General features: G+C 42.0%; 1 protein-coding gene across 2 annotated transcripts in view; it reads left to right on the top strand.

The window, feature by feature from the left end:
- The window catches only part of ARMH3 (armadillo like helical domain containing 3), a 123,245-nt gene that overhangs the window by 73,145 nt on the left and 28,150 nt on the right, over window positions 1–21,950 (top strand). For both annotated transcript variants that reach the window (XM_021536380.3, XM_021536381.4), the window contains exon 24: window positions 16,244–16,322. In XM_021536380.3, the coding sequence (XP_021392055.1) occupies window positions 16,244–16,322 (79 nt within the window). The remainder of the gene's footprint in view (window positions 1–16,243; window positions 16,323–21,950) is intronic.

Here is a 21,950-nt window from a genome sequence, read left to right on the forward strand (position 1 = left end):
CTTGGCTTGATGTTGGTGGCCCAAGTATTATTTGTTGACAATTGTAGCTCCCCTGCTCAACTGGAAAGCTCACGACAGTAGAGAGAGGTAGTCTTTAAGAACTTTTGGGTGTCAGTTTTCTAGCAGAGATTACTGAGGTTCTAGGGACACGTGGAACTCAGAGTGTTTCTTTTGGAGCTAGTAGTGGGCATCAGTGACAATGCTGGAGCTGTCAAATGTGACAAAGCACTTGTGGAGCATCTCTAGAAGACAAGGAGGGTGCCTTTCTTAGGTGATAAGCATGAAAACAGTGCTATGTAAATTTTTCAGTGATCAGAAGGGATGTAAGAATTTCTTACGAATGTTGCAAGTTACTGGAAGACTGGCAGAAGGTTAAATCATGAAGTAGATGAAGCGTGTGATCTGAATTGCCTTTTAACCTATCAGGCAGTTATTGAAATGCAGTTCTTGAAAAAATAAGTGCCAGTTTGCAAAAAGGGACTCTATCATGAAAAGCAGTGTTTCAAGAAGTGTTGACTGGCAGCTTTACTCTAGGTCTTTTGTGAAATATTCAGCTAAAGAGGTTTATTTAACCCTAGAAATATTAACAAGAGACAGAAAGTGATTTTATGATTGTATGTTATTTTGCAATTTTTTATGGTGTCTGTTTCAAAAAAAGATACTGAATAATTGGAGAAAGGACAGAGAAGCCCCAGTTTTGAGAAACTAGTGAGAATGCTTTCAGGATTTCAGTATTGTAATCTCTTTAAAACAAAACCTATGGGATGCTCTTTAAAGTGTTCAAGCATCTTTGATGAGATAAAATACCAAAACAGAAAAGGAATGTAAGACTAAACGCTGAAACCAAATTGCAGCTGCCGATTACATAATTATTTCTTAATAGGTAATTAATCACTGTAGTAAATGACTGAAAGGTTTTCTCCTCCAGTTCCTATCTGAATAGAATACCTTGGTGAAAAGTGCTCTAGCTAGCCTCTGACATGAGAGTAATGGTGTAAGGGTAATGTTGAAAAATGTGGTATACAGAAGTTCAGATAAGCTGATCTACTGACTTGTAGTGTCATGAATCAGGTAGATTGGATCAAAGGTATCATTCTGCATTTAAAACTTAACAAATTCACTCTGGATTCTTGTGCTTTTGGCTTTTGTCTTTGCAATGAGAGATTTCTCCTCCAGTACATCAGTCATAGGCATACTGAAATTTATCCTTGGAGTAATTAAACAGAAGGGCAGCCCTGAGAATTATTTTGAGACATTTTTGCTTTTAAGACTACAAGACAGAGGTAAGATTTAAGGAGATGTCAGTAGGCCACAGCTTTTCATTTTTCTGCAGTTTGCAGTCAACCATGGTGGCAGTGCTGAGAGAGTAGGGCCCAGGATGAAGTACTTGTGCTGCAAGGAAGTGTGGAGAAATTGTTCACTAGCTTAACCTCCAAGCAAAATTATTGCATCTGTAATTTACATTTTCAGTAGAACATGTTTCAGTTTTTTTAGGAGAGAATGGATTTTTCTCATTGTGTTTCAGAATGGAAATAGTTTTGTACTCAGTTATAATAGCAAAAGAAAGCTAGAGTGCTTCAGAGAGCCCTTAAAAAAATATGATTTTACTGAATGAATTTTGCTCAGTTTTCCATGTTAAGTCTTGAAATTAATGGACAGGAGCAGTAAATTATGCTAGGAATTGTCCTCAAACCCAAGGAAGGGTTAAGTATGCTGATTATTTCAGCAAAGTCTTTTTTTTTTTAATGCTACATATAGAGTAAGCTTAACTATTGGTGTTCTTGAGCATTGTGATCTTGAGGATGCCAAGACACCCTTTGGCACAAGAGGACATTTATCAACTTCAGGGTCTGAAGCCTGGCACCTGGAAAGGGGCTCCCTGTATCCATGTATTTAGATACTCTGCAATTGGAACACGACTGGCAGCTCCATAGCAGTTCTGTGTGTGTTAAAAGTAGGGCGGGAGCTGAATCTTAATGATGCCCACCACCAGGAGAAAGGAAACTGCTGAACTGTGCCACAGTGAATTGTGAATCCCAGCTCCTGCCAGAGCTGGAAGAGAGCTTGACCTTCAGCAGCTGTCTGACTGCAGTTTTCCTGGAATGGTTAAAAATACTTAAAAGTGATGGTGTGATTGATGATATGTTAAAAACCATTAAAGGAGACAGGAAGAGCAGTCAATACTTGATGCAGATCTATTGCTGGGTCATGAAGAGCTGCTCTGAGGGAGGGTGTAAAAAAGCCCAGGACAATCTGTTTTGGAGCTTTTAGTAGCTGCCCCAGCATGTAACTGCAAAGAATCTGCAAGGGCTGCAAGTCTGTCTTCGCTCTTTTCATGCCACCCTCTAATTCTGTCTGCTGTATAATGGCAGAGATGTTTTGTGGCACCAAATCAAACTCTCAGGTTTGCCATTGCTATTCAAGAGGTCAAGCACTCTGTTTACTCCTGCTCTCCTGCGCCACTTGCGCTGAGGCAAGAGGTTCTTTGTTTTTCTGCTGGCACTCCCTGTTCATCACTATGCAGAATGAAACTGTTCATCACTATGCAGAATGAAACTTAGAAGTTGCCTGAATTTTAATTTTTCAGACTTTCTGAGAACTGTGGAAAGTAAAGGTCAGGGAAAATATATTGGTTTCTATTAAGGTAGAATGATATACATGCTGAGCAATGAACAGGCATGGCAGCCTGTAATACACCCAAACTTGGGCCTGCTACCAGCACCTCTGGCCTCCTGCCAGGAGCCTGGCAACAACTTGTACAGAGCAGTTGCACATCTCTGAATGCAGGGATGTTGTGTCTGAAGATCCATATATCTTGAGATGAGAGTCCTGCTGTGTGGCAAGAGGACTCCTGCTAGAAAGGGAGGTGAATTAGTCCTTGGTAAGTCTGTTTTGTGTATATGTGCAGTGTGCAAGGAAATACTCTGTGCTGGAGTGGGTTTATTTTAGAGATTGCTTGGAAAGAACTTGGATGTAACCATTTTCTGCTGTACAGCTGAAATCAAAACACTTTTCAATATTTGCCAATTCTTATTTTGAAATATCACCTCATTTTTTAAAATAGCTGGATGCTTTCAACATGCAGGTTTGTCACTTTTACCCAAAACCTTGTATTTAAAAATGGAACTGAAATCTTGAATTTTGTCAAAAGTTTTGAATCAACTCAATTTATGGACAAATATTGAAGGGGGAAAAAAAAGCCCTTCTAAATTTTGTTCACCTTTTTTGTTGAATTATTATGCAGCTTGACTGTGAATCCAAGTACAGTTCTGCCCTTTAAGATAGCATTAATGGTTTTGTTTTATTTGTTTGGGTTTATATCCTTTTTTGCTTTCCATATCTATTTTTTTCCCAGGAAGAGGTTTATACAGTTTTAGGTTTCTTGAATAATGAGCATGCTGCCAAGCCTTGGCTCTTGCAGACTGCTAAGTGCTGTTGCTCATTAGCATCAAATGCCACAGCCCATATCACTTTGCTCCGTTACTCAGGGAGTGCATGCTGGCTGTTGTATTGGGTTTGTGTGGCACGGGTTTGGTGGGGGGCACTTCAGGGGTGGCTTCTCTGAGAAGCTGCCAGAAGCTTCCCCTGTGTCCCATGGAGCCAGTGCCAGCCAGCTCCAAGGTGGATCCACTCCTGGCCAAGGCTGAGGCCATCAGTGACGGTGGTAGCACTTCTGAGATAAATTAATTAAGAAGGCAAAAAGGGACCCCATGGGAAGCCCTCTCTGGAACAGACTCCAGGAATGACCTGTAGTGCCAAGGAGAGAGAAGCCCCTGCTGGAGCAGACTTGTTGGCAGGATCCTGCAGAAGGGACCCATGCTGGAACTGCCTGTTCCTGAAGGACTGCACTCTGTGAAGGGACCCACATCAGTGCAGTTCATGAAGAACTGCAGCCTGGGGGAAGGACTCACGTTGGAGGAGTTCCTGGAGAACTGTCTCCCATTGGATGGACTCACACTGGAGCAGGGGAAGAGTATGAGGCTTCTCATTACCCTTCCCTGATTTTGTTGGCAATGAATTAAACTAACTTCCCCAAGCTGAGTCTGTTTTGGCAATGTTGATAACTGGTGAGTAATCTCTCCCTGTCCTTATATCAGGCACAACCTTGCCATTATATATTCTCTCACCTGTTCAGCTGAGAATGAAACAGAGTGTCTTTGGTGGGCATCTGACATCTAGCCAGGGCTAACCCACCATGGCAGTTAAAGCAGCAGTGATTGCTTTGATACTGAATGGGTTCTGTAATCATCTGACCTGTTATTTAAAATAATAATCAAAGTTCTCTAATGACTTGCATGATTTAATTCTTTCAGGAATCTTGCAACAGATGAGAAAATTTTGCCATGCAAGCTAACTTATATTAGCTGGAGAGCTGCTGGCAAAGAATGCTTTTTAAATACAGTCAGGAGAAAGATGTCTTAAGCAAGAACAGTGTGTGGCTGAAGGGAAACAGAGTTTGGTAGGTGAACAGTGAGCAAGCCTGATTGCTTTCTGTTGCTCTAACACATTTTTTGCTGCAAATTGGACTAGAGTTTTTGGAGGAAGATTTTTACAGGATTTTACCTGGCAGTAAATGCTGTATCAGTCAGGCTGGAGCAGTGTTGGATCTGGGTTAAGTTGTCAGAAATTTCTAAGTGTGTGCCTATCAATAGTAAGTAATTATGCATATGCTCAGAAGGAATGCTAGCCAAGGGAAAGAAGACATGCAAATTTTTTTCGTCTCTAAATGTGGTGGAATCTGCAGTATCACAAAAGCATGCAGTAATCACTGACAGTTTAAAACTTTGTAATAGTGACCTGTATATGTGCTGAATGCCTTTTTTAAAAGATATGCCTGTTCCTCCATGTTTTCTAAAATGTTTAAATTGGGCAGCTTTCCCTTCACATGGCATATGCCAGCATTCCTACCTCAGATTCTAGTGCTGGGCTGATTTTGCTAATGCTGGTTCACAACACCAGAGAAAAGATTCTGGCCCCTTGCCTGCAGACAGAAGAGTAGCTAGATGGGAACAGGAGTAGGAATCAGCCTGCTGTAGTGGTTGGACCACTAGAGGAGTGTTGCCTTCAGTCTTTGAATGGAAGAGCTAAAAAGGAATTGAGGAAAAATCAAATAGCTGACAAGTAGTTAACACTGTGTTTTTGACATCGCGAAACAAGTCAGGATTTCAACAGTCTTTTAATGCTTAGATTTTGTTGTTCACTACAACAATTCTGAATCACATAGAGCTCAGAGAAATGAATGCAACCAAGTGTAGTGATTTCTTTTTTGGTAGTAATTATTTTTCGAAAAACTGCAACACATGTGGCTTTTTTCATTAAGTTTGGGGTTTTTTCCTTGCATTTTCACATGATTGTAGATAACACTTATTTGTGTGGCCCCAGTTGTAGTTGCTGAATTGGGAAGTTGTATGGTCTTCCTCAACTGCTGAGTGTCTGCTAACCTTTTCAGCACCAACTGAATACATGGATGCTTCATGCTTCAAAAAGAAAAAAGAAAGGAGGGGATAAAACACAGACTGCATTGCACAACTCAGAGGTTGACTCAAAGCCTGGAATATTGAATTAGAACTGTTGGTGTAAGAATTGTGCAGCTTAAGCTTCACAAAGAAACTGGCTTGAGCTATCCAAAACTATTGCCCTGGTTAGAACTAATGTATCTCCATGGTGTGTAGTTGTGTATTAGCAATTACAAGAAAAAGCAGAGGCAAACTTTTAGCTTTCCTTCTATAAAGAAAATCCAGGGCTCCTTCCTTAGGTCTTTCAGATCCTCTGTCACCTGTATTATGTCACATGTAACTGGTTAAAAATCATGTGGCCTTTTTTTGCATTATGTTTTCAAGAGCCTTGAAAAACACTTAAATTCTAAAGCAGGAAAGATATATCAGTAGCAGAACACTGTAGGAGTTGGGCTTTTTGTTTGACTTGATGGATGGGAAAACATCAGCAGTTAACTTGAAAATGTTTGGTGTGCTGCTGTTTCTAAGACTGGAGAACCATACTTCACTTTTGAAATAGAAAATGCACTTCACTGGCCTTGCTTTTGCTAACACCTATACAAAGAACAGAGCAGAAAAAAACGTATGTCTAAATTACAAACCCAAAGCTGTGATGGAGAGGTGAGCATGTATAGATATGTCAGGGATGATAGTGGTGATTTGAAAAGAAACAGAATTTCTCTACTTCAGTGACACGGGAAAGTCTCTTCTCAAAGATTTACACTTCAATGGCCGATACAGCTGAATGGGTTTTGTCAACATCTGCCTGAAATCCACTGCAGGGTAAGGATGGATAAAGTAAAAGCAAAACCCAGAAAACTCCAACACTCTTGAAGTGATTCTGGAAACCCTTGGTGAGGCAGATGATTGAAAAAAAGTTGCCCCTTGTCCTCTGGGCTGTGATGAGTTGACTCCCAATCCTCCTGTGGTCCTGAATGGGGAGTCTGTGGACATGGGTGAGTTTATCTATGGCATTCTGCTCTGCAGGTACAATGGATTTACAGCCTGCTTGTTGCCAGTAACTCAGTTGATAACTTAATCAACATCAATAAATCACTTGCTTCTCATCATCAGCTCTTAGTGAGAGTAGAGATCTCAGTAATGTAGATATTTCTGAGATGTGTGGATGTTGGGATGGGGTGGGCTAGGCTTTCAGGGAGATGGTCAGATTAAAGCAAATAAATGGGGAAGAACATGAGTATACATGAAATACAGCAAAGGAGATAAGAAGCTCTCCACTGGTCCATTAACCAGGTGTCCTATCTCAGGAAAACAGAATCTTAACTACAGGTCCTCCAGTCATTCAGACATGAAATAAATATCCTAAAAAGAGTACCATTCATTCAGCTGTGATGTTGTTTGATTCTAGCTTTCATTTGCATTGAAAACCAACCTCACCTTGTCCCAGGTGATGTGTAGTGATGTCTTTATTGAGGATGTTGTATTCACTTGGGATGTGTGTGGAGGTGTCAACAGAATCCATGCTCCAGTCTTGCTCCTGGATTTTGGAAGAATCTGAATTCCACTAGGCATTTTTCAACAAATGTGATTCTCATTTGCACCTGTCAGACAAGAAAAACATTGTGAGGTTTGCAGCATCTTGTATTTTCAGAGGATTGGATTGTAACTAATGGGTTTTGGTTGGCATGGTAGTTGGTAGTGTTTCAAAGGCTGATATTGTGAACCCTGATTTACATGGCTGTGCAGGTACAGCCATAGCGACACTTGGTGTAATTAAATTAATTAAATGCCATTGTGGGACTCATCTTAATTTCCTTTGCAAAGTAGGTTTGACTGTAGCTGTTTCTTGCTTAGACAGTGTTTCTTCCCCTCCTCTCTCTGTAATTTAATATCCAACTACTTCACGACTCAGTTGCATTATTCTAACCCTTTACTCACTCAATACAGACAAATGCTGATGCTTCAGGGACTTCCTTTCCCTCTGGGACTTCTGTTGCAGGCGCAGGTTTTACTCCGAGTCAGTAAAATAAGGTTGTGCTCCATGACCTAAAGAGAGAGATTTGTCTTGCTGCCACAGCCTGCAAACAGTGTTCAGGACCTTATGGAATACCTGTGGCTCACACCTGACAAAATGAGGTAATAAGAGTCGTTTCCAGTGCGCTCTAGATAATACAGCGTTGATGGCAAGTTTTCACTAAGTTAATTAAACTAGCAGCCTACTCAGAGCCTTTCTCAGAGAGCTTTAAAAGGTCCCAGTGGGGTGGCTTATAAACTTTCTAAGTCTCACTCTTAGCTTGATGTGTTTGGAAGCTGGTGTGTGCATCCATACGGTATTCTGTGCTAGATGTGGCATCCAGTAATCCAAGCTTTCCTCAAAGTTAAACATCCTGTGATTAAATACTGATGAAGATACTAAAAGGAATTTTAAAAACTTCTGGTTTAGATTCTGTTTGAGATTTTGCAATGTGTCTTGTGTCTCAGGAGGCTTGGATGGCATCCTGTAGCCTGAATTATGAAGAAGTGGCTAGATACTGACCCTCTTAAAGCACTTGCAGAGAATAAATATTTGCCATAATGCTTTACTTCAGGTCCTAACCAGAGAAGGTGGCCATGCAAACATGTATGGTAAACTACTGCCAAGTGTGCTTTGTTTTCCCCTTGTTTTGTTTTGGGTTTTTTTGGTTTCTTTTCTTTCTCACTTTCTGGATGAATCGGTCCTTCATACCTTACTGTTTGTTTTATACAGCAGGTTGCCTTGTACATGGGAGTTAAAAGCTGGTGTAGCTGAAGGGCTGTATTTGATGTTAAAACAGTGTTCTGTAACCCATTTCACTGCTCTACACCAACCAGCTGTAAGAGACTATCACCATTTGCATCACAGAATGCTTGGATACTAAAAGACCACAGCCTGTTTGGCCTGTGGATTCTACTTGTTTAATGCAGCTGAAGAACTTTGGACAAAGGAATGTATAGAAGATTAAAAAACTGGGAAATAAGTGCTGCAGAAAAGATTGTTAAGGCTCTGAAAAATTTACTTCCATATTAATATTGCTTGTTTTGGCTCTATGCAGATATTAAGCCAGAACCACAGCCTGGCAGGAAGCAGTAGGTACTTTTTAAAGGTATGTATTAAGGAACTTTCAAAGAAGAACTTCATATTTTAAAAGTCAGATGAATCTTCAAAATTGGTAACACAAATGTGTAAGAAGCACAGACATTGTGCCTGAAATCCAGTATGCTGACATAAATCATGGCTGACTCTCACACCTGGGACTTGCTAGACTGAGATGCAGGTTTTAGTGCTAGTGGCCTGAGCAGTTTCTCTATCCATCACACAGCTCCAGCTTTGTTTGTAGTCAGAGGTGAGCAAGTATAATTAACTGCTGCTCTCTGGAATTGAGGTGTAATGAAGGGTTGGCTTTTTAATGTCTTTACTTTGGTAAACATAAACTCTTGCCACGTTCTCACCATTACTAGCCAGCTGTTTTGTAGTAGTGAAATGTGCTATAAAATATGTCATTTGATCTCTCATAAATTACATGTTTGAGATGAGAAATGTCGCTTTGTTGTAGAACAGTCAATTACAGATTGGGAGATGAGCAGGAATGCAGATCAGTCTGGTGCCCTGTGGTTCAATAGATATTTTCACTCCCTGTACCTAGGTAATATTTTTTGTCATTCATACCACTTAAACTATCAGTGCCACTGGTTATGTATACCTAAGAATTCTGATGCTTACTTATTGAGAAAAGGGAAAAGAAATGCTTCTTAGATTAGTTTCCAGTGATGCACTAGCTGCATGAAAACTGATGAGTGGACTACAATTCCTGAAATTGTAGTCTCAAGCAAGGTTGTGCAACTGTTCCAAAAGATGAGATAACTGGTCACCCATGAGGATTTCCTTAGTTAAGAAGACAAATGGAAGTTAAGTGAGGTATTTCATTTGCTTGACCTAAATTTATAGACATGGATGGTAAAAAGAGAAAATCAGCATATCCTGTAGCTGTGCTGATACCAGGTCAGTATCCAGCATACAGCAAAGTGTCAAGCTGCACTGTGTAGGTGCCTTATGGATCAGAAAGCGCATCTGCTTCTGCCCTTGCAGAATGGAGCTTGGTGGAACCATGCTGAGAAATGTGAGAAGCTCAGGTGCTGTGTCTGCACTCTTTTGTCCCCTCCTTATTACATAAATAGACCATGTCTCTCCCTCTGCCATGGAATCTGTCATTGTGATCAATATTTTTCAGGGTAGCAGAATTGAACAGGTGTAGCAGTTGCTTCTCCTCTGAAATTGCTGCAGTGCTGACTTGGATATTTTCAGTGAGCTGTAAAGCAAATGCTTTTGACTAAAATATCCTTTTGTCTTGTATTCTTCCCTGCAGTTTATTATTGTGTCTGGAAGATGCCTCCCACTGTGAGTTGTGGACTTTCAGCTTATTGTCAGTACTCATTAAATTGTAGGAGCAAAAGAAATTTAACTGGAGTTAAACTACAACGGAAGGAAGAATTTGGTGCACAGTTCCAGGGAGGTTGCTTGCTTTTAATTGCTGTAGACAGCTTAGGTATGTAGGTATGTATACTTCATAGCACTGCTTCATGGACGTGTGTTAAAATAATCTAAACCCTCTCACCTCCTGCCAAGTAGGGTACATATGGAGTGACTCAATCTAATTGTTGCAGGCATGGAACAGATGGGGTTTTATTGTCTGGAGTTCTGGGAGTGCCTATGAAAGCAATGTCAGCAAGATCCTTGCCCCAAACAGCACTTGCTGAGACACAGCTTGCTGCAGGAAGATTGGCTTGGAAGCTTTTCATAAGTCTTCAGCAGCCGTGGTTGTGATGGCATGTATGGGAGAAAAGGAGAGAGGCTTTGTGTTCGTTTTGGTCTCTGTGTTGTGTGTAATTTATTTGCTGCCTTGTACTTGTGCAGTTTCCAGCATACCACATTAGTAGAACACTGAGTCTTACCACCTCGGTTAAAACACTTGGTGGAAGTGATTGCTCTGATTTCCATTTCATAAAGGAGAAACTGAGATGTATGGGAGGCAGAGGGAACTGCTGTGGCAAATCACAGAGAAACTGGTTACATTATGATTCCTGTTCCTGAACAACAACTACTTTATCTCAGGCTTCCTTTTTGTAGTAAAGCAGTTTTGTGGAGTATGATGAAAGACAACTATGCCCTTTTCTGCTTGCCTATTCCTAGCCCTCATAATGGATGCAGCTTAGTGTGTGCTGGAGTGTTTGTCCATCTCAGATTGTGCCAGCTGTCATTGCAGTGGGTGAGTGAGCTGGCTGCCTTTGCTGTGCATTCAATTTTACTCAGTGAAGACTGAGATGCATTCCCTGCTGCCCAGTGCTCTGTTCTGGCATGAGCAGATGAGAAGGTGAATGTCTGCAGTGAGTATAAAGTCACCCTTGATTTCCTGTGAAGAGGTGAATACCAGCCAAGAGCTGCTGCTTTTCGCTTCCACTCTAGCGCAATGTAGGAAGAAGTGAACTTGTGGTGTTGCTTTTAGTGTACAAGAAATGTTTGGGAATCCACAAGAACACTTTGTCAGGCACTGTGTGCTGGACCTGTGAAGTAGGTGCAAAGGCCAGGTTCATGCAGCAAATGATGGCTCAGCATTCCCATCTCTATAATAAGCCTTTCTGTTCTTCCCTTAGCCTACTTTCAGCACCTCCACAGTGCTTTACTTTGTTGCTCAGGATAAGAGGACAGTGTTGTCTTATGGGACTCTGGCAATGTAGCTGCTGTCAGGCAAGAGTGGGTATTAGACAGCTCATCTGCAATAAGTTGATGGGGAGAGTCTGGAGGTCAGAGAAAACGTGCTGAAGAAATGCTGCCTGCCTGAGCACAGTGATTTTGCTTTCCCTGCACATTGGACCCAGACCAGCTCATTGTGAGGTTAAGGAGGGTGAGGTATCTTCCTTACCATGGCAGGTCACCTGGGCTGGAAAATGCTGTTAATTGTGGGCCCAGTACCTTTGTGTTGCTGGCGTGTTTCACTTCTCACACCTGATGTTACAACTAGTGGCAAATTAAATTCAGGAATTAATTAAACCTTTTCTTTCCACACATGCCATATTAAGTTTTTGTAGGAGCTCTTTCCAGTCAGCAGACTTTGTGTCTTCAGAAGTTCTCTTACTCTAGGCATCTCTGCAGGGCAGCACTGGTTGTTTCTCTTTATCAAGGAGTAACTCTAGGCAGTTTTTTTTAAACACTATAAACCTAAGTTTTTAAATGTTACTGTCTGGAGAGCTACTGCAGCCACTGCAGATGCAAGTCCTGTTGCAGTGAACACATTGAGGGTAGGGGAATACAGCTTCTCTCACCAGAGCTCTATGTGAGAGCCACAGTTTCATGCCCCTATTTGAAGAACAAAAAAACAGTAAGGCCCACATGGAGATTCTTCTGCTTCTCAGCTTCCAGCATATGTGTTTCTGAGGGAGAAAGGGCAAGTAACAGTCACTTCAGGACCGGCCAATTTCTGCAGCCTCAAGAATAGCCAAAGTAGAAACTTTCCATCAGTTGGAGCTTTCCAGTTTGCAGAGGACAGACTGCCCTGGGATGATTTGCTGTTTTTCTGGTCCTCTCTGTTCTGCAGTTTTTCACCTCTGTGTATCTTGATCCTATCTGCCCTTCTATCTCCTTTTTCCTATCTCTACTTCTTCCTTCAGTATTCTTTCTGCGTTTTTTCTATCCATGGTTTATCTCAAACTGAATTGTTTTGTGATGCTCAGTCAGGAGCAGCACTGTTACATATTCTGTTGCCAATGAGCTTTTCAGTGCTTTCCCTGTTCTCAGAGGTTTTCCACCACTCTGGATTGTTACAATACCTGTTACTGTGGGACCTGCTTTTACTGTCTAATAACATGATTGATATAGCTAGTACAAATAAATTATTCATCTGTACTTTGAGGTTTCTAAATCAGGGTGATTTTTCCTGCAATTATTCTCTTCTTTGTGAAGAATTAAAAGAATGCAATAAATATACAATAAATGCAAACATACATAAATTCCAGTGTCCTAGGTTGTTCATGCTGAGAAATATGCAGGTTCATTCATATGTGTCTCTACATGTTTCTGGCACATGGTGTGTAGTTAGCTTGAAGAGCTGCATGAAAAAGTGATGTGAGATGTGTATTTTTTGGAGACTATTGGTATGCCTTGTGTATTTACTGGGAGATCAACATTTCTTCCCCAGGAGATTGAGGAATAAAGAATGTGGAGATGGCTTGTGATCTGCCTTAGAGCACTAAGCATTAACCTCAAGACAAGACTCTGGGAACCAGTTATTTAATTCCTGAGCCTTCTGCTTATTCAGTATCTTTCCTTTGTCCAGTGACAGTCTCCAGTCGCCAGTTCAGTGCTGAACTGTGGATCTGTCAGAGGAAGCAGTGTCACTGAAGTGACATCTCAGTCCCTGGAGAGTTGTGCCCACAGGTGCTGTGAAATTTGTATGACACATGGCAGCCAGCCCCACCACAGAACTTGGCAGTGTGGAAACATGGAAGTGCACGTGCTGTGGAAGGTTGTGTGGGAGCTGCAGCATTTTGTCTTTCAGTTGACACTTCACCATTTCCTTGCTTTACAAATGTGTTGAAGATGTTCATGCTTCATGAATACCAAACAAAAGGGTTTTCTTTTTTTCCCCTCCATGATCAATATGAAGATCTCAGTAGAACACATAATCACAAATCTTTTTTAAGTGCTTTAACTGCTCCCTTCCCCCTCCTCAAAGCTATTGCTGGTATGGCAGTAATTGAGGCAAGGACAGTGTAAAAATAAATCACTGCCAAGGATCAGCTGTTATTTGCTGGTGTGGGAACTAATGGTGGCAGAACCACTGGTTCTTTTGTCAATAACGCTGTGTTTCAAAGTTCTGGTCTCCCATTTTCTCCAGGATCAAATTGAAGAGGCATCTTTGCAAAGTGAATTCCAGCTGTTAATCAGTGAATATCCCAGGAGTCCAGTTGCTAAAAACATGCCACAGGGAAAAGATATATTTTGAGATATGGAAGAATAGCAGAGGTGTATGAGAGTAGCTGATGCAGAAAGGTGCTTTTTGGCCTGGATAGCAATGAAATCTCATAGCAGATGAGTGAGAAGGAGCTGCTGCACTATGTGCAAAGCCTGGCCCTGGTGGGTACCTTGGGCAGTACAAATCTGGCTACAGAGAGCCAGGATTGAATCCAAGCTCTTCATGCTTCTCTGCCTCAGGCTGCCTATGGGTTCAGGAAAACCTGCAGTTGGTCAGGTTGGGGAAGAATTCTGCACAGTTAAAACCAATTAAACACCTGAACTTCATCTAATCACTGAGGAGTTGTCTGTTCACCTTTTGGGAAATGAGGAAGGAAACCTGAATTCTTTTCCTTCCTTAATGTCTGTTGATTCTCACTGCAGTGGCAGCTGGTTGCTGGTTTTGCTTTCACTGGGTGAATCCCAGCTGTGATTGCAGGTGCCGCTCCACTAGCTCGGAGCCAAGCAGGGACTTGTGAGCAGGCAGCCCATGTTGAAGTGCTTCACAGCAGTGGGTACAAATGAATGCTAAATCTGTTCCCTTGTAAATGTTGGAACCATGTGAGTCCACTGAACCCCTCTGAGCTGCCAAACCTTCTGTCAAGCCAGAAGTTAAGTTGTTGTAAGTCTGTGTTCCATTTTCTTTCAATAATTTGCAGTGTGTCCTGTAGGAGTATAATATGACTCCAGCCAGGCATGAAGCGTGCAGCTTGAAACCAGAGTGTTGGAGAGGCTGGGTAATGGACAGTGTGATTGTGACTCTGGTCACACTGAAATGGGAAGAGTCTGGGCATGTCTCCACCTGTGTGTTTGTCCTTCTCCAGAGGGAAGGGGTTTATGGAAAGCCTAGTAGAGGCATTGCTGAATTTGTTTTCTGGGTGCAAGTGTCAAGGTTGGTGAGCAGGCAGAAGTCCCCCTGAGCCAAGTGTGTATGGGTGCTGTAGGAGCCCACAGGACTGACTGACCCCGTGTGCTGCCTGGGGTGTTGATGAGATGTGCCTGGGAATGTTGCAGTGAAGGTAGCACAGCCAGGAGGGTGAGTGAGGTGATTCTGTCCTGCTGCTCTGCTCTCTGAGACCAACCTAGGATGCAGTGTCCAGCTCTAGTGTCCTCAGCACAGGAAGGATGTGGACATGTGGAGCCAGTGCAGGGGAGGCCATGAAAGTGTTCAGAGGGATGAACCCTTCCATGAAGACATGCTGAGAGGACTGGAGAAGGATGTAGGTAGACCTTATTGTGGCCTTTCAGTACTTCAAGGGGACTTACAAAAAAGCTGAGGAAAATGTTTTAGCAGAGCTTGTTGCAACAGGATGAGGGACAATGGTTTTAACTAGGAGAATTGATACATATTATACATAAGAAATAAGTTTTAAACAATGAGAGTGGTGAGGCATTGGAACTGGGTGGATGACCCATCCCTGGAGACATTCAAGGTCAGGTTGGATGGAGCTCTGAGCAACATGATCTTATTGAAAATATGTCTGCTCATTTCAGGGGAGTTGTGCTAGATGAGATGTAAAGGTCCCCCTACAACTGAAACAATTCTTTGAGTCCATGAATTGCAGATTCTGCTTGGGTTGGAGGTTTTTTTGGGTTGTGTTTTTTCCCCACTCCCTCTCTCCACACTCTATGTATTTAAAGAAGTAAGGATGCTTCTAGGTAGCTTTTTATCTACCTGCTCTGACTGTCACCACTGAGTGTCACATATTCCTAGACTAGGGCACAAGCTCTTAGTGTGATGATGTCTGGAGAAAGCAGCTGAAAGTCCTTCTGCAGAGGAAGGAGTGGGGAGGAGGGAACCCATTAGAGTACAACAGAGAGAGCTGGAGTGAATTTTCATGCTGATGAATATGAGAGTGGAAACCCTGACTGCTGCTGCAGTGTAATCTGGTTGAGCAGGTGCTCTCCAGTCACAGTCAGAACTCATCTGTGCCAAGCACTGACATGGCCTATTCCCATGATGAATATTTACCTCAGCAGTGGGGCTCATGACTAATATCCCAACTAGAGCAGTTGCAAACTCTCTTCCAGGGAGTCTTTTCTGTCCTGCCATTTATCTTTGCAGCAGCACCTGACAAGCAGAAGGAAGGCTGAGGAAATGCTCCAGCTGCAGTTTGGGGTTTTTTTCCCCAGTTGTTATTTTACTTTCAATTTTAGATTTCTCACATCTGCTTCTAGATCCACCTTGAAGGGAAAGGGAGTAGTGCAGATTGGTGCAGCCTAATGGGAGAAATGAGCCAGAAGAGCAGGAGTGACCAGTATTTGCTGCTGAGTTTGTGACAGTGACATAAGTTATCTCTAATGATCTAAACTGGGGATGAGCACTGTAGTCATTGTGGTAAGAATTAAAAATGTAGTGGTTGTAGTGATGGATGACTACAAGTCAGCCAGCTACAACATTTTAAACAGAGTGAAAATCCAAAGCAATAAACCATCAGGTTTGTTATATCAGGTGACAAAGTTTCACAGACTGTCAGGTGACACTGAGGGGCTGCAGATCCTGAGCAGGCTGGGGCAGTGATGGCCAGGTTTGCACCCATGTGTAGGACAGTGCCTGTGCTTGCAGTTTCCAGGGAGCTTGTGTCAGGATCTGCATTGGCCTCAGGAGGGAGTGTGCCTTCAGCACAGCAAGCACTACCTCGTAGTGAGGGAGGAATTTCTTGCAGGACTGGCTCCATGTGCACCTACTCAGACTGGCAGGGAATTTCTGCTGCATCTCTAAGCTGTTCCTGAGGCCTCTGAAAATTTCCCTCCTTTGTTTCAGAGCCATCATCAATCACTTCAACCCGAAGATAGAGTCTTACGCTGCAGTGAATCACATATCACAGCTCTCCGAGGATCAGGTAAGCCAAGCATGCCGTGGCCTTTGCTCATGTTGACCTCTGGGATATCCATGTTCAGGAGGACCTTGTGCTCCCTGGGAATGATGATGTGGCAGCAGTAGGAGATGCAAGTGGGACTCTGGTGTTCCTTGTTCATTTGTGGGTGAGAATAAAAAAAGCAAGAATTGCTTCAGCCAATTTTACCTCCACATGCAGAGATTTTGGTCCCGCAGATGTAGAAGGATGGGTACAAACAAAAAAACTATTCAGCATTGTCAGCGAGTGTATTTGGACACTTTGAGGATGCTGGTATTTAGAATTGGACAGGAAGTTTTTGGCAGCAAACTTAGTTATCAGAGAGCTGTTGAGTGTAGTTTGATGTTTCTCTTTTGGTGATATTGGGGACCTAGAGCTCTGACAGCAACTGCTAAAATTTTTCTAGGGTAATTGAATTCCGTTGGGTTAGATTTTAAAAAACATAGGTTTTTAATAAAGAGGGTGACTGTGTTAGGTTTCCCTTCCTTAATTTGGCCTGGTTTGCTATCTTTGTGTTCTGCTTGTATTGCATAAATTTGTAAACGTGGTTTTTTGAAAATAGGCTACTGTGAGTGGTCTCAAGAATGGAAGAGATGGCCTATTTCCAAAAATAAAATATCAGAATTATACATTAATCACTCTTAGAGAGATAAATGACTTTGCAGGAGCATGTAGTGGACAAAATGCAGAGCTGCCAATGAGAGCTTGGGGAATCATCCCAGATACAGCTGCATCAACAACTCTGGACCTTCTGGAGAAGAAATTGTTTATGCAGTCCAGGACAGACTTCTTTTAAGTCACCTTGGGTTGCCCCTCCCACTGCATGAGATCCCATACTTGAGCATGCTAGAAGATCCTGACTGTATCCTGCTCTGCAATTCATTTATCTTGCCATCCATGATATTTTTACTATTTCTTGATTCTACCTTCCATGTTTCCCAGTAACCTTTTCATTTATTAACCTACTTCATCTGTAATATGTAACACCTAAAAGACTTAGGATGAATGCTGTACTGATGTAGTGGGGGAAAAAAAGGTGGCCCCTACTGGTTTTTATTCTCTTCTTGGTATAGTTGGATAGAAGAACATTGGTTTTAATTTACTCAGTTTTCTTTATTGTTCTGCCTCTGAGAGTCACTGTATCCATAGCTATGCTTTGTGATGGTTTGTGTTATCAATCCTCATTCATTGATGATACACTGATTGCATCAACCCAGGTCTCTAAAAAAGAAAAGCCTTTGATAGCCCAATTTAAACCTGGAGGCTTGGATAGAGGGGAATTTTGCATAGTCTTTGAGTTAGTCTGAGAAAGGAAATGAGCTTTTCACTGTCAGCCCTGTGTAGTATTCATCCCTCAGCAGTTCAGGGAGGTCAGGTTAAATCCTTTCTTCCTTGTGTGTTATTCTTTAAATAAAATCCCTAGCAGCAGGCAGATAATGAAATCAGTGCTGATGCATGAAGCATTTTGAGGAAGATGATTAGGAAGTTGAAAGGCAGACAGATTCTCTTTTTTCTTTTCTCCCTTCATGCTTTCTCTCAACATAGGGAGAATATCAAACAAAATAAAGCAATAATAGCCTGAGATGAACTGCAGAGAAATAAGGGGGATGTCACTGTGGTGAGGGAGTGTGTGGTCCCAGGGTGTTTGTTCAGCACTCTGCAATTTACTGACAGGGAGGAGAGGGATGGAGACTTGTTGCCTCCACTTTCAGTTGTGCCAGTGAGCTCAGGTCTGTGTGTTTGGGCTGTGGTTTCCCCTCTGTCAGTAGCTGTAAGTACTTGAGACATACTGGTAGCTGGCCCAGATCAAGCCCAGGGTCTGGCTCTTGTGGGCTAGCAGAATTTGCTGTTTTCATTGTGTGAGCTGTTCAGCGTGTGTGTGGGAAGGGGAGGGATCAAGCTTGCCTTCTGGCTGCTGCAGTCTCTTTCCTTTTTTGTTTTTTCTTCCAGCTGTACCTTTGTTTTAACTTGTGTGTTCACTTAATTACCCATTTTGCTGCTCTCCTTAAATATTTTCTATACATTTTCCACCATCCTTTATAGCCCTGTCTTTTGAAGTGTACCACACTGAAATATTTAATGCTGACATTTAGTTTGTGTGTCCACACACAGATACTACATTTGGGATTGGTTATTTTCTCCTTTGAGTTATTCCAGTAGTTTCAGAAGACTGGTGTTTCTTTACTGGGAGCATTTGTTTTTAGAATTTTAAGGGTCACTTTCCTTTTGTTGAAGATTTCGTTCTCAGACACCAGTCTTTCTCTAGATTCTCATATGGCTGCTTACACTCCTCTGTGGTAATCTTGTGCTTCTCAGGCAGGTGTGTCTTTGACATAGCTTTGTCTGAAGGGGTATTTCATGCTGCTCTGCTTTGTTTCAATTTCACCTGAAGCTAAGTTCTGACACCCTGTTCATGTGTTAGATTATTTATTTAGTTAGTTAGTTTTATATTTTAAATATCCTTAAATGTAGCTAAGTAATTAGCTGAAAGAGATTTTGCTCTATCTTCTTCTTTTCGTAATCCTATTGAAGCCTTTATTACCTTGTTAATTACTGATGTCCATTTATTACTATCATAAGTCTGTCATTTCAAGGCTTTCTCCTTTTTTATTTACAAGCATTAATTTTAACAATATTACATGCTGGGGGGGATTTGTAGGCACTTGAAAATGATGAATGTGGGATTGTTTTAAGAATAGGCTGTTAATGCCACTATATGTTCTCAGCCCTAGAGACTTCCAGGAACCATAGTCTGAATATACAGGTTTCTGGTCTAGGCAAGTATATTTGTAAGACTTCATGGAACTGCTTTGCTGACTGTTGTGGGGTTTGTCCAATGTTAAGGGCTTAATCCAATGTTCTGATCAGAAATACTGGGAAAAGACCTTTTCCATCCCATATTCTCTCCAACAAAGAGTGGGAGATTCCCAGGGGCAAGCAAAAGATGAGCCACTTCAGTCTGCAAACACTAGGGGATCCTCAGTGCCTTCTGCAAGGCATTTCCTTGCCAAGGCAAGCTCAGAATCCTTCCGAGTCATTAGCTGTTTTGACCTTGCTGTAGTTCCTCACCATGAAACAGGGAATGTCTTAGCTAGTTATTGGCATCTTTCCTCACTTGCTAATTTGTTAAACCTGACTTCAATATTAATTTGTTGTTTTGTGGTATCCTCTCTCTCAACACATTTAGTTCCTCCCTGCACATCCTTTAAGGGACTGAAATATGCTGCACAGTCAAAAAGATGGGGTTGGCCATTAACTGCCAATGTAATTTTAGCTCTTCCATGCAAGTGATTATTCCCATGTCTTCAAAGAGGTTTTGGTACATTCTTGAGTCAAATGGCAAAATAGCCTTTTATGAAATGAATTCATAGGCTTATCTGTACTTTCCAGATGATTGGACTGCCTTGTATTTAATATGTTGGAGGCAGTAGATTTTCTCGGTGCCGTATCTGATCTGAGAAGGTCCCAGAATATTTTCTAGCATAAGCAGTTGTAGAGAACAGGGTCAAGGCAGTGAGGAAACAGCAACATAAGAATTGTTCCAGAAGAGCAAATGCAGACAAACAGAAAGGATCAGAACACAGCATGAATGGTCCAGGTGGAGTCTCACATCTGCCCTTTTCTGGATGTGAAAGAGCAGCTGTTTGTAAGAAGGCAGCTCTCTACCTGGTAGCAGTGTAACACAGCTTTCAAGAAAGGCTAAAGTGAGGGGAACCCATTAGTTTGGGTTGAGTCTTCTCTGAGCAGGAATGTGTTATGGTGCCTTGCATGCCAATCAAGTCTTGTGCCAGTTAGAAAATTGCTCACTGAGGTCTTGTTTTTTCTTTGGCATTTTTCCTCTCCACAATTTCCTCTCTAAGGGTCTTAAAATCGAGATGTCAGACACACAGGACTGATAAAGCTCATTAGTCAGGAATATTTCTGTGGGTTTTGTAGTAGAAGCCCCTCTTTTTCCCATCCACAGTGGGGACATTGTCATCTCCAAAATGGAGGTAAAGTTCAGTGTGAGAGACTGCTGTGAACACCTGTTTTATGTCTGGTAATTGCAGATGGAAAGTGCTGGGAGCCAGAACAGATTGTGATGGAAAAACAGGACAACTGTATCACTTTTGAAATTGTGACAAATGAGTGTAATACTTGGGTTGTTTCACACTGTAGTACCTTTGTATCTCAAGTAGAATCATAGAATTGTTTCAGGTTGGAAAATAACTTAAAGATCATCTAGTCCAACTACTAACCCAGCATTCCCAGTAGCTGCAATCCAGTTTAGTCAGGCCATCTCACAAACCATTTCCCTTTCACCGAGGTCATATCTCAGTTGCTGAATGCTTCTCCTTGCCACCCCAATCCAAATGGCCTTCTGTTACCTGCACTGCTGCTCAAGGAGGTTCCACAAGTGACTTGCATAGAAAGACACAAAAGGGTGTAGTTGGTTTTAGTTGCCCTAAAATGTTTTAATTCCAAGCCATTGATGTCAGGGTTTATTCAGTTTGTTCTGGTTTCCATAACTAGTAGCAAAACCACTGGCAGATACCAAATGCTTTGTCTTTTTTTAGCACTGCTGGCCGTGGTGTTAAAAACCTCTTGTCAATGTCTGCCTGCGTTTGATATTTTTAAATGTAGAGTACTGTCAGTGCTAGGTACTACCAGAGTAAATCCCACTAATCTCTTACATTAATAGAAAGTGTCCTGAGGACTTGAGAAATACTTTATAATGGTCTTGGCATAATGGTGCTTCACTTCTGAAATGCAGTGAGCTTTGGGGCACAAGGTCTCAAGGCTGCTAGTGTTTGCACACAGTGGTGGGAACGTGAAACTCCAGCTAAGGAGGGCTCACCAAGGCAAGACCGTAATTTAAAGTCATCATGTCTTTGCAAATGAGGCAGGGATGTTGGCTTTCATGGTCTCATTACAGACACCTACTCATGACTAATGACTTGAAATAGATTTTATCATTTAAATAGAGCAGAGCTGCACCAGGTGAAATTGGAAAGAATCTATATAAAAAAATCTTCTGGAATTGGCAAATTGCTGTTTTGCTTAGCTGATGGGAGTTTCTCTGGTTTAGCTATTGTCCTTTTGTTTGTTATTGCTGCTTTTGTTGTTTTTTGTTTTATCAGAGAAATGTCCCTGCTATTTACTAACATCTCAGACTGCTTTATGCAGTGTGCCAGACTGAATGGGTCTGAACGGGCTCCAAGGTCTGATCAGCTTTGGAGCAAGGAGATTTGGAGCTGGAGGTGAGCTTTGGAGCAGTGACTTTGTACTGTGTAGTGCCTTTTATTAACATGCAGAATGCAGTAAACTGTGCGTCAGTGGAGGAGGGGAGACAACTGTGCTAGGCCATTAGAAAGACAAAAGAAGGACTTTGATTTTTAAAAACAAAAAAATTGAGAGCTGCTACTGGAGAGATGCAGCTCTATTCCACTAAGAAATGGGAGAAACCCTTCCATTCCCTTCCTTCAGGCTCAACAAACGGTGCCCCAGCATCCTGCCTCTTACTCTTGGTGGGACTTCTAGCCACTCTGGGCGTCAGAGGCAGTGACCCCAAAAAACCTTGGCTGCTCCTGGAGCAGAGAAGTCCTTCCACCCTTTGTGCACTGCAGATGCTGA

This window comes from Lonchura striata, chromosome 6 (genome assembly GCF_050655825.1).
Source record: "Lonchura striata isolate lonStrDom1 chromosome 6, ASM5065582v1, whole genome shotgun sequence".
NCBI lineage: Eukaryota > Metazoa > Chordata > Aves > Passeriformes > Estrildidae > Lonchura > Lonchura striata.